The sequence below is a fragment of the Salminus brasiliensis genome, chromosome 14 (assembly GCF_030463535.1).
Source record: "Salminus brasiliensis chromosome 14, fSalBra1.hap2, whole genome shotgun sequence".
Classification (NCBI taxonomy): domain Eukaryota; kingdom Metazoa; phylum Chordata; class Actinopteri; order Characiformes; family Bryconidae; genus Salminus; species Salminus brasiliensis.
Window position 1 is genome coordinate 5651621 of NC_132891.1, and position 18568 is coordinate 5670188.

The 18568-nt window shown below is 42.1% G+C and overlaps 1 protein-coding gene across 1 annotated transcript; it reads right to left on the bottom strand.

Moving 5' to 3' along the window:
* Positions 1 to 6056: 6056 nt before the first annotated feature.
* Positions 6057 to 18299, bottom strand: slc39a5 (solute carrier family 39 member 5). The gene is made up of 12 exons (XM_072697429.1): positions 18280 to 18299; positions 16895 to 17060; positions 14563 to 14789; positions 12608 to 12752; positions 11893 to 12070; positions 11161 to 11330; positions 9903 to 10022; positions 9725 to 9782; positions 8149 to 8301; positions 7468 to 7548; positions 6335 to 6525; positions 6057 to 6206 (listed from the first exon to the last, which is right to left on the bottom strand). Exons 1-12 carry the CDS (start codon positions 18297 to 18299, stop codon positions 6057 to 6059), a joined length of 1659 nt encoding a protein of 552 aa, XP_072553530.1.
* Positions 18300 to 18568: the final 269 nt, after the last annotated feature.

Sequence of the window (18568 nt, forward strand, 5' to 3'; positions counted from 1 at the left end):
TGTGGGTTTTTTTTTTTTTGTGGGGGGGGTGGTTGTTATTTTGAGGATTTCTGCTCAACCATCTGGCTTCGCCTCCATAAAAGTGGCACTTTCTTGTGGAATGTATAAAAGACTTGGTGGAGACTGTGACGGACTTAACCGTGTCAGTACTTGTAGCTTTCTGCAATGATGGTGTATTTATTGATCAGTCTTTTTTAAAATAGAGCATTTTGTCCATTTCACCTTCTCTAAATCTGTTGATGTTGCATCAGCATTTTTTGGCTCACAGGCGTGACTTGACCCATTTGTCGTCTTGTTTATGTGGGTATGATGGACATCTTTTGAATTTACTTGGTTTTTTTATCCCCATAAATCATCATGTCTTTTTTCTTTCCTTTTTTTAATTAATATAACCAAAAATTGCCTAACGGTTCGTTTACTGATTTGGCCTGTTGTGGTACGACGACGACGACGATGATTGATGGCTGTAGGTGGGTGTGGCCAGTTACTAGTGAACTTCTATGTGTTTCCATTCGGTGTATGTGTTGTGATACAAAAAAATAATAATAATATTCTATGATAATAGGAGATCTGTTAGGAGTCTGTGTTTAGGGCGTGCATGAGTGCGTTTAGATATGGTCAGTGTGCACTACTAAGCCTTTATCATAAGTACCCATGTGACCGCACACAGATTTGGAGACTGAGTAATAAGCTGAATTAATACTGAAGATTAAACTGGTTTAACATGGAGAAGAAGAAGACAAAAATCATACTGATCATGTGACATTCCATCACACCTGGGAAGTTCAGTTCAGTATTTGGTGACCAAGATAAAAGGACTTTGATTTGTTATTTAAGACCAAAATCTACTGCTTTCTACCTACTTTTTAAGGTCCTTCTTTGTTGTGTGGGTTTTTTTTTTTTTTTTTTTTTTTTAATTCAATCAAAACTGAAGTGTCTCGAGCTGGACCACAGCGAGCACTCTGTTCACTGCTTAAAAGAAAAAAATAAAGTGTTTAAAAAATAAAATAAAATCACAAAAAATAGTAGCCTAGTATTTTATCACACAGGACCAATCCATGCCTCTTTTTTCAAAGATGGCCAGTGACTCATTTTAATTTTCATCCAAAAAAAAAAAAAGAAACACACTAAAATGAGCAATACAATCAAGAGACAATTGTATATTTCGATGTATTTCGTATGATTTGATCGCTGGGTCACTTTGGCTTGTCTATTTATTGCGTGGCACCTTAGGTAAACACCCTCTCCTCGCGACTGAAACGTCAGTGCAGAGAGAGCCTTACTTCAGTCAGACTGAATGTGAATTTGATATGTACAGGATTTGGCCATTTAAGAATGGGTGGGCTTTAATACACTGATCTCGTCGTCTCATGTTTATCGAATCCAGTTTCGCGTGGACCCAAAGCGAGAGTCTAGGAGACTTCTCTCTCTCTCTCTCTCTCTCTTTCTCTCTCTCTCTCTCTTTTATTTCTTTTTTTTTTCTCTCCTGTCTTTCATTTCCAACATTTCTGCTGTTACAAAAAGGAAAAGCAAAAATAACTATGCTCTGATGGTGTCAGGCAGCACCCTACGTGAGTGTGTGTGTGTGTGTGTGTGTGTGTGTGTGTGTGTGTGTGTGTGTGTTTTCGTGAGAATCGCCTGGGGTCATGTATCAAACCTCGTATACCTCATCGACATATCTGCAAATACTCTTGTATTTCTGTCCTTTTTTGTGTTTTGATGTTGGAGAAGATGCCATCACCAGCATGTGCTGAAAGCCTGGGACCACTGCAGGGTCTGTAACATCACTCAAATCCTGTATCAGCCAATAAGATCATGATTTACTTTATTTTATTCATTTTTTTGGCGCATTAAGACACACCTCTGCCTCTGCTTAAAGCCTGACCTAAAGACCTAAAACCAGATTCCAGCTGATTTGTGTTCTTAGCATTCATTATTTTTCTTTTTTTTCGTTGTTGTTGACGAGTAGTAGCATTATTCCTACCTCTCTGCGTGTTACAGCTTGATGTATCAATTATTTCACCTGTCGTGGTGACCAATGGAAAACGTGTATGTATATGGAACAGATATATGTATAACTTATAACCAACGCGCGATATTACAGATTAATAAAATAAGGTGTGTGTGACCGTGTGTCTGTCGGTGTAACATGAGAATATTAAGTGTCTACACAGCAGAGTACCACTGGAATGTGAAGCCAGACTGTATTAGAAAATGATACTTTTACTTCTTTTGCTTTAATCATGCCCTTCTCTCCCCCCCCCTTTCCTCCAGTTATGGTTCAAATGATGTCATGTATGTTGCCTAATGCTCTCGTCATACATGGACATTTTTCACACTTTTATTTTATTGTATTTGCTAAAACAGGGAAGACTATCAGCCTATTTCAGCTTTTATACCCCTCGCCCCTCCCTATTGTTCTGTCTTGTCCCCATTTGCTGTGTTTATTGGCATCTTTAGCGCCCCCTTTCTCACTTTCTCAATGTTCACTGTGAGCCCTCTGAATTCAAGTTTACAACTCTTCTTCATAGTGTGTGTGTGTGTGTGTGTGTATGTGTGTATGATCTTGGTGGGTTTGTGCAGGTGGGCGTGTGACTTTGGTACCGAAGCAACAACCTAATTTTCTACTGGCGGTGGGGAGGGGGGAGGGGTTGAAAGGGCATAGGTTGGAGTTCTTCGTGTCCTTCTGTTGTCTTCTGTTCTGATGGGGTACAAATAAACAGTCCCCAAGCCTTACACCAAGCCGTTCCAAAACACTGCGCCCGTTAATATCCGATCAGCATTAGCATAACGGCAGCCTCCGTACCTCCTGCACACCACCCGTATCTGGCATTGCTGAGAGGCACTTTGATGAATTTTCATCTTTTTCTTTTTGATTTTATTTTTATTTTTTTGTCCGGAATTCATCACAGTGACCTTGCACTCGCAACCCCGACGTACGGCCTCGCTCTTTCACAACCCGCCCCTCCCCTACCTGTGCCCCACCTCCCCCCCGAAACCTCAAGCCATTCATTTTTGTGTGACAATGCAATCCTGAAAGCACTTTGCCTTGTTAATTCATAGTAGGAGCTTGTAAATGGTTAATTGTTACTAACAGATGTGAACATCTGTACATGTATTTAAGTAAGAAGGAGCATTTATCTTTTTTTTGTTTGTTTTGGATTTGGCATTATATACAGACTTGGTCTCTCTCTGACTTGAAAAAAATATATGTGGAGAAAAAAAAAAAGAGCAAACCCATACATTTGCGTTTGTCAGTTTCATAATATGCTGCAGCCAGTAGGTCTCGTCATTCAGTATTGTGGCTTAGGATTGGTTATGTTTGAAAATAAAGTGCTATTGCTACGTAAAGTCTGCCGTACTGTGGTTTTTGCTGTACTGTCTGTTTTGGACGGTCCAGCAGGGTGTGAATGATGTGACCGGTTATTTTTATTCTTCGACGTCCCTCAACTGGCCCTAATTATCAGTAGTTTCTTCTTCTTCTTCAGCTTCTCAAATATCCTTTAAAATTCCGGGCTCAGAGAGCGCTCCTGCTAGAAGACTGGTGTCCTCTGTGCTGAGCAGGGCTGTGTATTCGCAGGACCTGGTGCTACAATACTGTGTGTGTGTGTGTGTGTGTGTGTGTGTGTGTGTGTGTGTGTGTGGTGAAAAGGTTGCTGCCTTCTCATCCTTTTTCTCCAACTTCCACCTCCGGCCTGTCGAACACCTAGACGTCACCCACCAGGTTTACCAGGTTTTCTCCTTTCTTTACATTAATTGATGTTAACATGATCCTTTATTATAGAAACAGAAAAAACTATGAACTATGGACTGACTTCGATTGGCAGTGTTCTAGGCAGAGCCGGCCCAAGATGTACTCTTATTACTTGCCACTTGGGGCCCCAACAGCACCGGACTCCCTCCTAAGGCACCAAAAAAATAATGATAAAAAAAATATTTTTAAAATAACATTGAATAATAAAGCAAAATGGTATTACACTGGTAAGTGTCTTTTCTATTAATTTATTTTTATAATTGGCACACTGATACTCGGTTAATTAATTTCTGCTGTTGGCTGCTCCCCCTGCTTGGCAGAAATGCGCAGCTTGGGTGGTCAGTAAAGCCCCTGGTGATTCAGCGTATTACGCAATATCTCTCCCTATGAAAAGAAGAATCTGATGCTGAGGTGGTGGTATGGGGGGGGGGGGTGAAATCTGCTTAGAGTTACGGGATGGTTTATGGGGTGTGTTTGTTATGATTTATTTATTTACTTATTTTAATTAAATGTTTTTTCAACACTGATCCACTTGCACCAGACCACCCCCACCACCATGGCAGTGTCACTGCAGGACTGAGAATGTCCCACCATCCCCTGTGGGGTCCTGAGTATTGAAGAACAGGGTGAAAGGAGGCCACCGGAGTATGCAGAGAAGATGGTCTACAGTCTGGAAGTGCTCCTATATGGGAAGTGGAGCTGCTGAACTGGACGAGTGTAGAAACAAGGGGGTGGTTTTATTGTTGATAACAGATAGTAGTGATGCATCTGTGGTAAACCCAGGAAACGTAACGGTGTTGAAATCAGAACCCATGTGCATTTGATTAGATGGCTGAAGAGGTCCTTTTACACTGTGTGTATCTTTAAACAGTTATATTTATCACAGGATACAGCAGAGAAAACTACTGTTATCTCTGTGTAAACTGTATTATATATAAAATAAGTCTGGCTGACTGTGTAAGTTTAGACCATCATCGCTGTCTGTAGACATTTGGTCTATTTACACTCGTGACCCTTTGAACCTTTCAGTTCCTTACTCTTACAACTACATTACTGCCGCAATTTCACCAACCCTAAACCAGAACCCTGTGGGACTCTGTTACCCAACAGTTACCAAACAATTTACACTGGTTTCTACTTTTACAGACTAAAAACTGAATAATAAAGCCCAGGTTCAGTCAACGACTGTGAGTTCTCCAAGCAACCGATACAGATACACTTTATGTCCAAATGTTTGTGGACACCCCTTCTAATAAATGCATTCAGCTGCTTTAGGTTGCACCATCAACTAACATAGAGGTGCAAATACACACACACGCAGCGCCAGAGCAGTTTTGTTGATAGAATAGGACTCTCTGGAGCAGATAATCATGATCCTATTGGCACCATGCTGCCTAACGCCAGGCCTGGGCTAGAGGGGTATAAAGCCCCCCAGCATTGAGCTGTGGAGCAGTGGAATGACTGTGATCTCTGGAATAATGGATGGTGCTAAATATTGGGTGTGGTGAGGTGGTGATCATCCAACATCTTGAGGTTCTTATGGAGCTAAAAGTGGTTCTTCTATGGCATCGCTCAAAGAACCCTCTGAAACACCTTTATTTTTAAGAGTGCAGCAGCTGGGCTGGCTTCTAATACTGAACTGAATACTCTGAGAACTCTGTTCTGCTGAGGGGCAGATCTCCTGTACCAGAGCTTGTTTGCCAGACGTTAAACCTGAAAACGAAGTCCTGTGTGTATGAAGTCTTTAAGTGCAGTCGTTTCCACTGTACACATTTTTTTAAAAGGCATGTAAACAAATAAAAAAAAACGGTGAAAGAGACTAACCTGCATATCGTCACAACTTCAATTAAAAGACTGCAGAATTTAATACCAGTTTTCAGTCCAGGTCTATTTTGGAAACCTACCTGTGATCTTCACCTTGAGGTTTAATTTGATTATTATTATTAGTCTCTTTAATCATCATTTTAATTCTGAAGAAATTAAACCTTTCCTAATATAGTAGTGGCGTCCAATTACATTTGTCCTACTTTGGTGCATGATTAGACCTGATTATACAGGTAGAAGATAAAACTTGGCCTTCTAGGATTACACTGAACCACTCTTCAGGGATACTGTAGGAATGCTATGGCCTTTAAGAACGTTAAGACGCAGCCTGCCTTGCCAAAGCCCTGTTGCACGTTGTCCATTTGCCACATCCCAGTAACCAGTAGAGGCTTTTACAACACCTTCAGGGAGGGGTCCATGTACAGAAGGTATGTGCGCCTCTCTCAGTACTGTTCCAGCAGTGCCTGAGTTCATCACCTCATCTGTCCCCCATGCTAACAGCAATGTCCTCCTCAAAGAGGGCGATGCACAGCATAATGGCGCCACCTGCCAGCAGCCCCACACACTGCAGGAGGAAACACTTCACAGGGCCCATCGGACCTCGATCTCCGTGCAGCATCTCGGGCATCTGTGCACCCAGGAGAGGGGAAGAGTAATTGGTAAGTATTTGTCTGTGTATTGGATAGAAAAGCACTGCATCCATATTACGGCGAGTTCTACTGGAGCTGTAAGGCTAACATAGCAGTTCCAGCTCACCATGTCTGCCAGAGCTACATAGAGGAAGACTCCAGCGGTGACTGTGAGGATCCAGGGGGAGTGCTGAGCCCACTGATGACCCATCGCCGTCCCCCCCAGCACTCCCACATAGCCCAGCAGGGCCGAGAGCATGCTGAACACGGCCAGTCTGCGCACAGGCCAGCCTGCAGCCAGCAACACTGCCAGATCACCTGCAGAGGGAGAGGCAATAGTTCAATACCATTCATTCATGTTCCCACAGATATAGACTACACAATATGTCCAAATGTTTGTGGACACTCTTTGTAATGAGTGCATTGAACTAATTTAAGTTGCACCCATTGCTGACACAGATTGACACACTTGACGCTTGTCTAGTCCCTGTAGAGACAGACGTACGGCTAATAGAATAAGACTCTCTGGAGTAAACATGAACCTATTGGCTTAGAGGGGTTTAAAGACCCCCAGCGTTAAGCTGTGGAGCAGTGGAAGAACTGTGTTCTCTGGCATGATGGATGGTGGTGGTGCTCCATCCAATACTTTTGAGATGAGTTGGGGAGTTTATCCAGCATCCTGACCCCACTAATGCTTTTGTCGCTAAATGCAATCAAATCCTCACAGCAATGCTGCTCCAAAACCTAGCAGAAAGCCTTCTACCCTAGACAGTAGAGACAGTTACTCCAACCAAAGCAGGATACACTTTTTTTTCTCTTTTAATTTTAAATACCCTTGATTTTGGAAGATACAATAAATGGACAAAAGTATTGGGACACCTGCTCATGTAGTGTATGATAACTTTTAATTAAAGTGCAGTTACACTCTTTAAAATAAAGGGGCTTCAGACTGTTCTCCGAGCACAGAGAACCACTTTTGGTTCCATGGAGATGTGAGAGAGTGCAGAACCTTTACATACTCTAAAAGGTTCTTCACACTCTCTGTTGCAAACGTGGTTCTTCTGTGACAACAGGCTCGAAGAACCCTTTGAAGCACCTTATTTCAAAGCAGTAAAGCAGTGCTAATGTAGCTAAAACACCTCCCCTGTTTTAACAACTGTTGTTTTGGCTGATTAAACTACATTTGGGGTCTCAGAACCATCACTTTAAGGATGTCGGATGAATGAATGAGAATCTGTGCTCAGAAGCTGTAGGTCATACCAAGTTCATGAGGAAGCTCATGGCAGAAGACAGCAATAGTGGTGCTGAGTCCTCCAGTCAGGCTCTGAGAGAACGCAACGCCTGGAAGAGAAAAACATGCATGAATAATGTATTAAAACTAAGGGCCCTATTATCACCCTTTTAACACCCTTCTTAAACAGCAGCACTGTTTGTGAATATATCTACGCTGATGGGTGTGGTGGTCTCGAAATGAGGAGGAGGAGCTCCACTGACTGAAAACAACCTCGGCAGACATCAACAGTCAGACGGTCGTTGCTATCTTGGCAGTGAATTGTCAACACAGGGGCGTGCAGCCTGACGCTTGTACACCCCCTCACGCTTTACACCACTGAAATAGCAACCCGCCAAAGTCAGACTGACCGCACCTGGCTCTTAAAGGGATGGTGAAAGACACACTGGTTGGTTTATTACGGCACGTTACACCCCTGATTAATTAAGAGACTCAGTACATGACTTTTGTGCGTTTCGAGCCACACAGGATGAACTTTTCCAGTTGTTACCATAGCAAAGACCCACCGACACACCCTAAATCCAGCTGCATGGTGCACGTATTACATACCAGTGCTAGTCTTAGCCCTGAATGCCTCTTTAACATGTAGAGCCACTGTTAGGGCTGGATAATAGAACCTGCCCCAGCCCAACGTACTCAGAGTTACACACCAATAGCCAGTCCATCAGTCAGGTTGTGGATCCCATCTCCCATGACGACCATCCAGGCCACACTGCCAAGGCCTGAGGATCCGTGGGCAGGTGCAGCGTGAGAGTGGCCATGTCCAGAATCGGAGCGGACCGTGTGCTCAGGAGCAGAGGAACCTGTTGAAATGTGCAGTAGGGTTTAGGACATTGTTGTGGGAGTTATGGCCAGACTAAAATCTTGAGATTCACCCTGAAGACGGCCAAAGTGCAGCCTCCAATTAATAGGCTTAGTTTCAGCACACTCTTACAACAGACCCTCCCTATGTCCTCGGTGTCATTTCTCAAACTGAGGTTATTTAAATGTGTGTCTCTCAGAAATAAGAGATTCTGCTTGTAGAAGCTTTATATCTCATCAGAACAGATAAAGCAGGAGAAGATAAACCCAGTAAAAAGGAGAATCAAGAGCTTCTCATTCTAAAGAAAGAAAGTAGTGACATCTTGTCTGTGAGCTAGTCTGAAGAACAGAGCTCGGTTCCTCCAGGTTTCTCCTGGACGCCCCCCAGTCTAGCCAGCACAGCGTGGAGGATGTGTTCAACTCCATCAGCAGCAGCAGCAGCAGCAGCAGCAGCTCACCTGATTTACCATCACTAAGCCCTGATTTACCATCAAACCAGGTGTTGATCTGAGGAGAGCTCTAAATAACACTAGACTCCATGAGAGAGGAGAACTTTGAGAGGAGATGTTCTAATGATGAACACAGTGACCAGATGTGCAGCTTTTCAGTGTATTTCTCACCAGTGCCTCAAACCTTTGCACAGTACTGTATGTAGTGTATATTGTCCCTCACATAAAAAACACATCTTAATTTTTGGTACTTTTCTTTTTGACATAATGTCCATGTGTCAGTTTTTTAAAACTTTAAAATGAAGGTTATATATATGTGTGTTATATATTCTATTGTTCTAGTGCTGTAGTGTGTTAGGTCATGCTGGAAACAACGATTACTTTTTAAATTGCAAATATATATATATATATATATTATTGAAAATGTAATTTTATTATTGATTTTTTTAATTATTTAGCAGAAATTTAAATGTGATGTCAACATAATGTCTATTTTATTGAACATCTCGGCATGTTTTGTAGCTCTCCTCTCTTGAATAGAATTTCTACATACAGTTTTCAGATGTATAGTTTTAATTGTATCCTCCATGGGACATTTAATATCTAGCTAGTGATATGCACAATTTATATATATATTTATATTTATATATATTTATATATATATTCAATGAAATCTACATATCTTTAAAAAAGTGACTTTACAGGAGAAAAAAGGCAAAAATGCTCTCTTAACTTTGAATGGAAGTCAAAGTCAAATAAGAGTTTATTCCAAGTAATTTAGAGCATTTCTATTGGTCCATTCATCCAGAATTATTTACACAGCGTACAGAAGCAGCAAACCATGGAGGAAACTTAAAACTGACAAAAACAGAGATGAGAGAGTGAGTTTTATTGGATAGCAGCTGATATATTATATATATTAGCTATATTAGCTATTATCTAGTATTCCTGTTTGTCCTCATTACTTAGAGCTTACCCTCCAGTGCCTCCAGCTCCTGGACCACTTCTGCATCCGGTGTCTTTTTCCTGGACTTCTACGTGAACAAACAAGCAAACAAATATTTATAAAAAAAAACATCATCTGTTGCTTCACTGGTTTAAATATATAGTTTGATTAAAATGTCATGAAACACAAGTACTGGAGTGAATCTCACCTTGTAGTGCTGCCTAAGTCCCACCACACTCTCAAACACAAAGAGCAGGAAAAGCCCCCCCAGCACACTCAGACCCTTCAGCACAGCGCCCTGATGATCGCTGTGTGGACCGGAGTTGGCCTAAAGGACCGCAGGCACTCGTTAATCACACATAGCTACACTCATACATACATTTAGGGTGCAGTGTGTTTGGTATAGCCAGTCTTCAACACAGAGAATGAATGTATATGGTAGAAATGCAGTGTCTGGAGTTTGCTTCATTAGTTTTGCAATGTACAGTCGTGTGAGAAAGTTTAGACACCCTGTAAAAGCCTTCTTTTTAAACATATTTAAACCTCTGGACATGTTGATCTAAACACATGCAACTGAAAATCACCTGTAATGAAATGTAGAGATGTAAATTACTTGTGAGGAACATTTAGAAGACCCCACATTTACTACTACTTAATGTTTAAAATGAGAGTCAGGTGCAGAACATCAGCTGCAGATGATCAGAGCATGGTTGGAGAGGATTATTCTGGAGGAGTCTGAGGTCTTATTGAACCCTCAGACGTTTAGTCTGAGAAGTTGAAGTGAGTGGTGAAGAAGATCACCATCATGGCCAGATCCAGAGAGCTCTCTGAGGCCTTCAGAAAGAAGGCTGTAGATGCAGATGAGTCTGGAAAGGGCTTTAATAAGATCTCAGAACAATTAGAAATCAGCCAATCCACTGACTGCTACATCATTTACCATTGGAGAACATTTAATACAACTGCCAGCGTGGCCAGATCAGGCCGTCCTAGCAAGTTCAGCCCAAGAGATGAGACCTCAAGATGAGTAAAGAAGCCTCCAACAATCCTACAATGTCATCATGACCGAGCTACAGGGAGCTCTCGCCACAGCTGACGTCAAAGTACAGCTTCTACCATCAAAAAAGAGAAAAACAACACTACACCTTACTGTCAAAACAAAACCCCATAAAACACCAGGGCAAGACTAAAAGATACCAGAGAACACCTTCTAGGACAGAGCCCAGGACTTCTAGGACGGTCTGCTTTGGACGGGGGAATCTTGAGTCCTGCCCTGATGGTTTTTCATAGGGTTTCTCCTTAAACTCCTTCCAAGAACATCAAACATGCCTACATTATCATACACTCACCACAAGCACGCCCTGGCTGCTTATTTGTGAGTAGGAGTAATAATGTGGATGTTTTGCTGGTCCGTTCCCTTTAGGGTTTAACACTATTATACCCACAGAATATTCTGGTCATGCACTTACATGGGGCAGAAGGTGCAGCAGGGCATCTCCGCACAGAGTGCCCACTGCCATGGCAGCCATTGGGCAGAGGAATGTATGGAGGCTGGACGGTGGAAGGAGTGGTGCCAGGCCCAGAGCAAGCAGGGAAGGCAGACTGATTACAAACAATGCCAGGGAGGCCCAACCTAGAGCTGAGAGAAAGCAGAAAACATACCGGTCCTGCATGGATTAGCCTTAGGCTTAATGTGGGTCTGGACAACTAGCTTACATACACTATATGGACAAAAGTATTGGGACACTGTTTATTTATTGTGTCTTCCAAAATCAACAATATTTTGTTGGAGTAACTGTCTCTACTGTCCAGAGAAGAAGGCCTTCTGCTAGATTTTGGAGGAGCATTGCTGTGAGGATTTGATTTGATTGTTGCATTCAGCAACAAGAGCATTAGTGAGGTCAGGATGTTGGATGATCACCCATCCCAAAAGTATTGGATGGAGCACCACCACCATCCATCAATCCAGAGAACACGGTTCTTCCACTGTTCCACAGCTCAATGCTGGGGGGCTTTATACCCCTCTAGCCCACGCCTGGCATTAGGGTTCATATTCATCTGCTCCAGAGAGTCCTATTCAAGGACTAGACATTTGTGCATCTGTGTCAGCAATGGGTGCAACCTAAAGTAGCCGAATGCATTCATTGGAAGGGGTGTCCACAAACATTTGGCCATAGTGTATGCATATAGGAACTATTTACCTTTGAGGAAGGCCACGCTGTTTTTGGCTTCTTCCGTGCTGGACTCCGTATGGCGGAGACACACACCGCTGTCTATCTGGTAAAGCAGCGCCGGACACAGGAAGGTGAAGTGCGCTGGTGTGATGTGGGACGCCTGGCCCAGGCCGAAATTCCACAGCAGCTGGGTGACGTTCAGGCACTGAGGACAGAGAGTGAAAGGAACACCAGTGTTTACTGGCAAAGTGGCCCAGCCTGATTTACTGGAGACTGGCTAGTCACTCAGGAGATCCTAAATTTAGCTTCAATTGATTATCCCCATCTCTCAGAGTTAAGAGTTCAACTGAAGATCAAGTGTCCATATGTTAAAATATGTCAAAACAAAGGTTTCATCTGGTGTCCTAATTTGTCCACACGAAGTACACAAGCAAATTCGGTCACCAATCATGTGTAGCTATCATTTTTTTAGCAGCCACCGCTGTAAGCTTCACAAGCCCTCATAAGAAATGTACAAGGTAGCCGATATTGTCTTTGTTAACAAGACTCACGAGTGAATCATCCCCCATTCAAGCTGAATAAAGGTATAAACACATCCCAATTTGCATGTGACTGAGACAGGGACACCTTAAGATGTCAACAGAACTTTGATCACCTGATAACAGAGACGTATCAGGCGTGCACTTTGATCATTTATAGGACAGTCTACTCTACTCCAACGAGCTCGGCAGTCGGCACTCACGTTCTCGTGGGTGTGTTTCTTTGTTAGGTGATTTGACAGCAGCGATAAGCCTTCCTGCAGTGTTTCTTCTGTAAACTGTGAAGGATCTCTCTCTCCAGACTTGATTTTAGCATCAGGCATCGTATCTGAGCCAGGCTGACTCACTCTGCGTGGGGGAATGGGAAGGAAAATAGACTGGATAAGGATTAAATGAATGAAATCTAAAGCTAAAGCATGCGTGAGGAACATGGCTTAGAGAGAGAACTGCACATGCTGAACAAATGGCTAACATGCTAACATGGCTACCAACAAACAGGAGCTGATACCATCTAAAGACATGAATCAAAGAGCTGCAGCTTAGGATAAGTCAGTTTCCATAGAGAGCTACAGTCTATTATCATTTTAAAGCAACAACAACGAGCTAAAATAGGCCTAATTGGGCATATTTAGACATAAAAATCCATTTAATCAAAAAATTATTACGCCCAGATCCATCCTGGAACCTAAAAAAGGCCATCCTGAAAGGCCTAGCTGGCATCAGTAAATGTTTTGAGGAATGATGGGTATATGTGAATGCAAGGAAAGGCACTCTATGATACTCCCAGCTGTGGCTGATCATCTACCAGTAAATAAGCAAGGGCAAAAGGTCGTGCACACACATACTCACAGTATATAGCAGTAACATAACAGTAATAATTGCTCATGTTAAATTTCCTAGAAAGACCAATTTCTGCTTGCCGAACTGACCCCAGACATGCACACACAACGCATTTCGTTGATTGGGATGATTGGGTCTCCGACCACCTCCCCCAATAAAACATGACCATGTGGGGTCCGTATGGGTAGCCCAACTGGGAACAAGAAAGTTTTATCCACAGGTTCCATGTTGGCCCCACTTATGGATGGCCACCAGGGACAGTGATTCAGGGACCAGGAGGGGTTAAACATGTACTTGCACACTTAGGGTTGCCTTTTATTTGTCCTCGTCCTTTATTTGGCATGTAAATGTTGTGTCCTGTATTGAACCAGTTTTGTTCAGATTTCTTTTTCTTTTATTTCCATAAATGTCCAATAGAGGCGTGAGAGGGAGGAGGCACATCACTGGCTGGACAGCGTCAATGGAGATGATTAGAGGGTAAACTGTAAAATGGGCAAAGCTATTGTGGTTTAATTGATTGGTTAGGATGTTCAGTTTTTAAATGAATGATCATTTATTTAATATTCAGTAGTGTTAGCCAATAAACATATTATATATGGCCATTTAAAGATCAAATCATACTACTGAAATAATACTTTAACATTTATTCTTTAATACATATATATTTCCTAGATTAAAAAGGTTTGTAGTCTGGCCTGTGGTGGACATGGCCCTTGTCCCTTATTTTCATTTCTGAAAGGTGGCAACCCCATGTACACTGCATTTGGGGCCTAAATGGGGCCCATGTGAGATTAAGGTTGGCTGAAGCATAGGGGGCTCATTTGGGAAGCCGAACTGAGCTCCAGTAGCAGAGTCCATACCCACCTGGAACCCACCTAGCCCATGTGAGCCCATGTGAGCCCAACATGAACATGTTTCGAGTGATTGGATCGGAATCCAATCACAATCCTAATGTATCCTTTGACTATGATCTGATCGCCAAAAATGCATGTTTATTCCAGGTGAAAATCTCCTCAGAGAGTCCCATATGTCCTCACTTCCTGTGAACGTCGTCCCACTCTCCCATGACTCACTGTGATGCTTGGTGGTGGCCTGTTAGCTAACGTTATTGTTCTCCTCCAAGCGTGTTCAGCTGGTCAATGAAGATGCATTGGGAACAGTGGTTGGCTGGCTTCATGCGACTTGAAGGAAGCACATGCTAGCCCTCACCCTCCCCCAGCACTGGTAGTATTGTGTGTCAGGAGTAGTCCTAACTAGTGTGTGGGAATTAGAAATGACTAACTGTGGGAGGACGAAACAACATCGCCAGGTTTCTTACTTGTTTACTGGTGCCATACTTGAGGGCTGGTGAGGATGATGATGGTCAACATAAGAGTGTGGGTGAGAATGAGAAAGGCCTGGAGGTGAATGCTTGGTCACTCCATGTCTGATCTCCAGCACGCTGACCTCACCGAGTCCCAGACTGCCCAACAGTTTCTGTAGACCTTCATATGTCAGCGTCCCATTGCTGCCGTACTCCAAGAAAAGCCTCTGCAGGTAGTAGCCCTGGTGAAGACGTGTGCAAACAGTACAGATTGAGAGTGAGATTAGCAGCTTTTTCAAGGCCAGCAAGGATGTGCTCATGGGCCAGTTTATGACGGGTCATTAGGGTTGTTCTCCAAACTGAAGTCTGTGTGACCGTGTCTACACTGAAATTCAAACTACACGTTTCTCCACAGGTGCTGAAGCTAACCTTATGGATTTGGAATAATTGCATCACAGTATAGATTCTTGCAGGCCTGTGGAGAAGTTAAATAAGCTAATTAACTAATTAATTAATTAAGGTGCTCGGGGTTTCTTTGTAGCGATACTGTAGAATAACCACTTCTGGTTTCATAAAGAATCATGTCTGTCAAGGTGAAGAATCTTTAAATTGGTAAAAAATCACATCAACTTAACATCCCACATTTCTATTATATATCCAGAGAACATGCCCATTATATACCCAGAGAACATGCCCAGTATATACCTAGAGAACATGCCTCTTATATACCCAGAGAACATGCCCAGTATATACCTAGAGAACATGCCGAGTATATACCCAGAGAAAATGCCCCTTATATACCCAGAGAAAATGCCCCTTATATACCCAGAGAACATGCCCAGTATATTCCCAGAGAACATGCCCATTATATACCAAGAGAACATGCCCATTATATACCAAAAGAACATGCCCATTATATACCCAGAGAATATGCCCCTTATATACCCAGAGAACATGCCCAGTATATACCCAGAAAACATGTCCAGTATATACCCAGAACACATGTCCTTTATATACCCAGAGAACATGCCCAGTATATACCCAGAGAACATGCCCCTTATATACCTAGAGAACATGTCCATTATATAACCAGAGAACATGCCCTTTATATACCCATAGAACATGCCCATTATATACCCAGAGAACATGCCCCTTATATACCCAGAGAACATGCCCATTATATACCCAGAGAATATGCCCCTTATATACCCAGAGAATATGCCCAGTGTATACCCAGAGAACATGCCCCTTATATACCCAGAGAACATGTCCTTTATATACCCAGAGAACATGTCCATTATATACCCAGAGAATATGTCCATTATATACCCAGAGAACATGCCCATTATATTCCAAGAGAACATGCCCATTATATACCCAGAGAATATGCCCCTTATATACCCAGAGAACATGCCCAGTATATACCTAGAAAACATGTCCAGTATATACCCAGAACACATGTCCTTTATATACCCAGAGAACATGTCCATTATATAACCAGAGAACATGCCCTTTATATACCCATAGAACATGCCCATTATATACCCAGAGAACATGACCATTATATACCCAGAGAACATGCCCATTATATACCCAGAGAATATGCCCATTATATACCCAGAGAATATGCCCCTTATATACCCAGAGAATATGCCCCTTATATACCCAGAGAATATGCCCAGTGTATACCCAGAGAACATGCCCCTCATATACCCAGAGAACATGCCATTTCTGGGAACGAGACAGTACTGTCCATCGGTTCCATGTTGGCCCCACATAGGGACGCCCACCAGGGTTAGTATTGGGACCAAGAGGGGTTAAGCATGGACCCAGTCTTGGTTATACACTGTACATTGGGGCCTACACTCTAAAAAGTGGTTCTCCTATGGCATCAATCAAAGAACCTCTTGTAGCACCTTTATGTTTTTGACTGCAGATGGGACCCATGTGAAATTAGGGTGGATGGTAATGATGGGGCCCATTTGGGAGGCCTAGCTGGGTCTCAAGAACAACACATGTTGAAACCCACTCAGAGCCCATGCCCATCTGGAACCCACCTAGCCCACGTTCCAGCCACATGAGCCTCACATGGGCATCTTGGCTGTGTACACAATTCTTTACTGGTACTGGTTGTTGTTGTTGTTGTTTTTTGCCTGTGGCATCAAACCCACTGTAGTAGCTCTTTATTTTTAGAAATGTACTAAAAGGCAAAATCCCATAGAAGACAAATTGCAAAATTGCTCCAGAGCCCATCCAGGAAATCTGCTCGAGCTATTGATTTCAATAACAATTGACTAAACAAACCAGCACTGCACTTTAAACGTAGAGCTCCTCTGGATGTTCTTACCTGCTCTTCAAAAGCCTCATCTAAGTGCTCCTGTTCAGATATGTCCTGAAGGTCTCCCTCTACCTCAGCTTTGTGATCGTTAGAAACAGGGATTGAGACTTTCTTGGACGAAACCACCACAAGACTCAAATAAAGGTGAAGAACCAGCTTGAAGCTCAGGACCGTCCTGAAGACAAACAACAGGGAGCTGTAAACTGGCATGACACTTAGCCCTGCAGCACTGAAGCAGTGAATGAACACTTGATCAAACTAATTAAAAGCTTAATTAAGCCGGTGTGTAAAAAAAAAACATCATCTAAACATCATAGTATTCTGGTGTACTATGAAGAACCACTTCTGGTTAAGGAGCTGAGAGTGTGAAGAACCTTTAAATTGACTTCTTTCAGTCTTCAGAAAGTTCTCCACACTCTCAGCTCCTTAAACAGAAGTGGTTCTTCTATGGCATCACTCAAAGAACCCCTAGTAGCACCTAATCTCAGCTCTACAGCAATTATAATACTACTGTAAATGCCTCCAACACTCATGTAATTCTGTGATTAACCTAGTAATTGCAGATCAATTAGTATGATAAAGAGAAATGCTGGAGAACGAACTGGTCTGAAGTGATCATTTATAAGTTATAGCTTGGATGAGCTTCTAACAGAATTTTTCAATTACATGTAATTTTCATATTTTTATTAACAATCAAAAAATCAAAAATTATTGAAATTATGGAAATGGAAAATATTATTTCTTCAGCCTCAGAGAACACATAGCACCATGGACATGTCAACCACATATACCACATATTTTAACCCACATTTATTTATATATTTATAAATACATTTATATTTCATTACCAAAATGGCTTTACAGGCAAAGGAACTCTGAATGGACGTTAATGTAAAATAAAAATTTATTCCAGGTAGTTTAGACCATTTCTATTGGCCGAGAAAACTAAAAATGGACATATATCACTGCTGTCCAATGAAAAACATGGATTAGTTTAGTCGACCAATAGAAATGCTCTAAATTACTTGGGGTGGGGGGGACTTTTATTTTACGTTAGCTTCCATTCAAAATTATGTTGTTGTTTTTTTTTTGCTTTTGGCTGTAACGTCACCATTTTGGAGATATATTATATATTTTTAATATTATATGTTTTATATATAAAGATATCACATCTTCAAAATGGCAATCTTAAAGGAGAAGGAAAAAACCCTCTTGACTTTCAATAGAAGCCAATGTAAAAACACTGTATTCCATGGTCCATGACAAAATGTAAAAAAAACTAAATTCAAATTACATCAAAATAAAATCATTAAAAATGGAGGTGCTTGATCAAGTTTTTTGCGTGATAAAGATATACACACATTTGACAGAAGTAGAGCATGCAAATGCCTTACCTGAGATTTGGCCCCTCCATCGTTCGAGGAAGCAAAACAGTGTAAAATAATAGTCTGGCTGTGAAGTCACACGTTCCTTTATGCTCCCTGGCTTCAGCACAGCACTGAATGATCGGCACGGCACGGGAAGATCAGCACGGCACGGAAAAGGCTAGAGTTAATGTTTACACTGTGTTTGAGTCTGTCAGGCAGGGTCAATCAGGAACAACACATTGATCACCTGTTTATTCTGTTATCATCTCAAAGGATTTGCAAGAGTAGGCTAATCAGCAGGCCACAGTGAGTATGA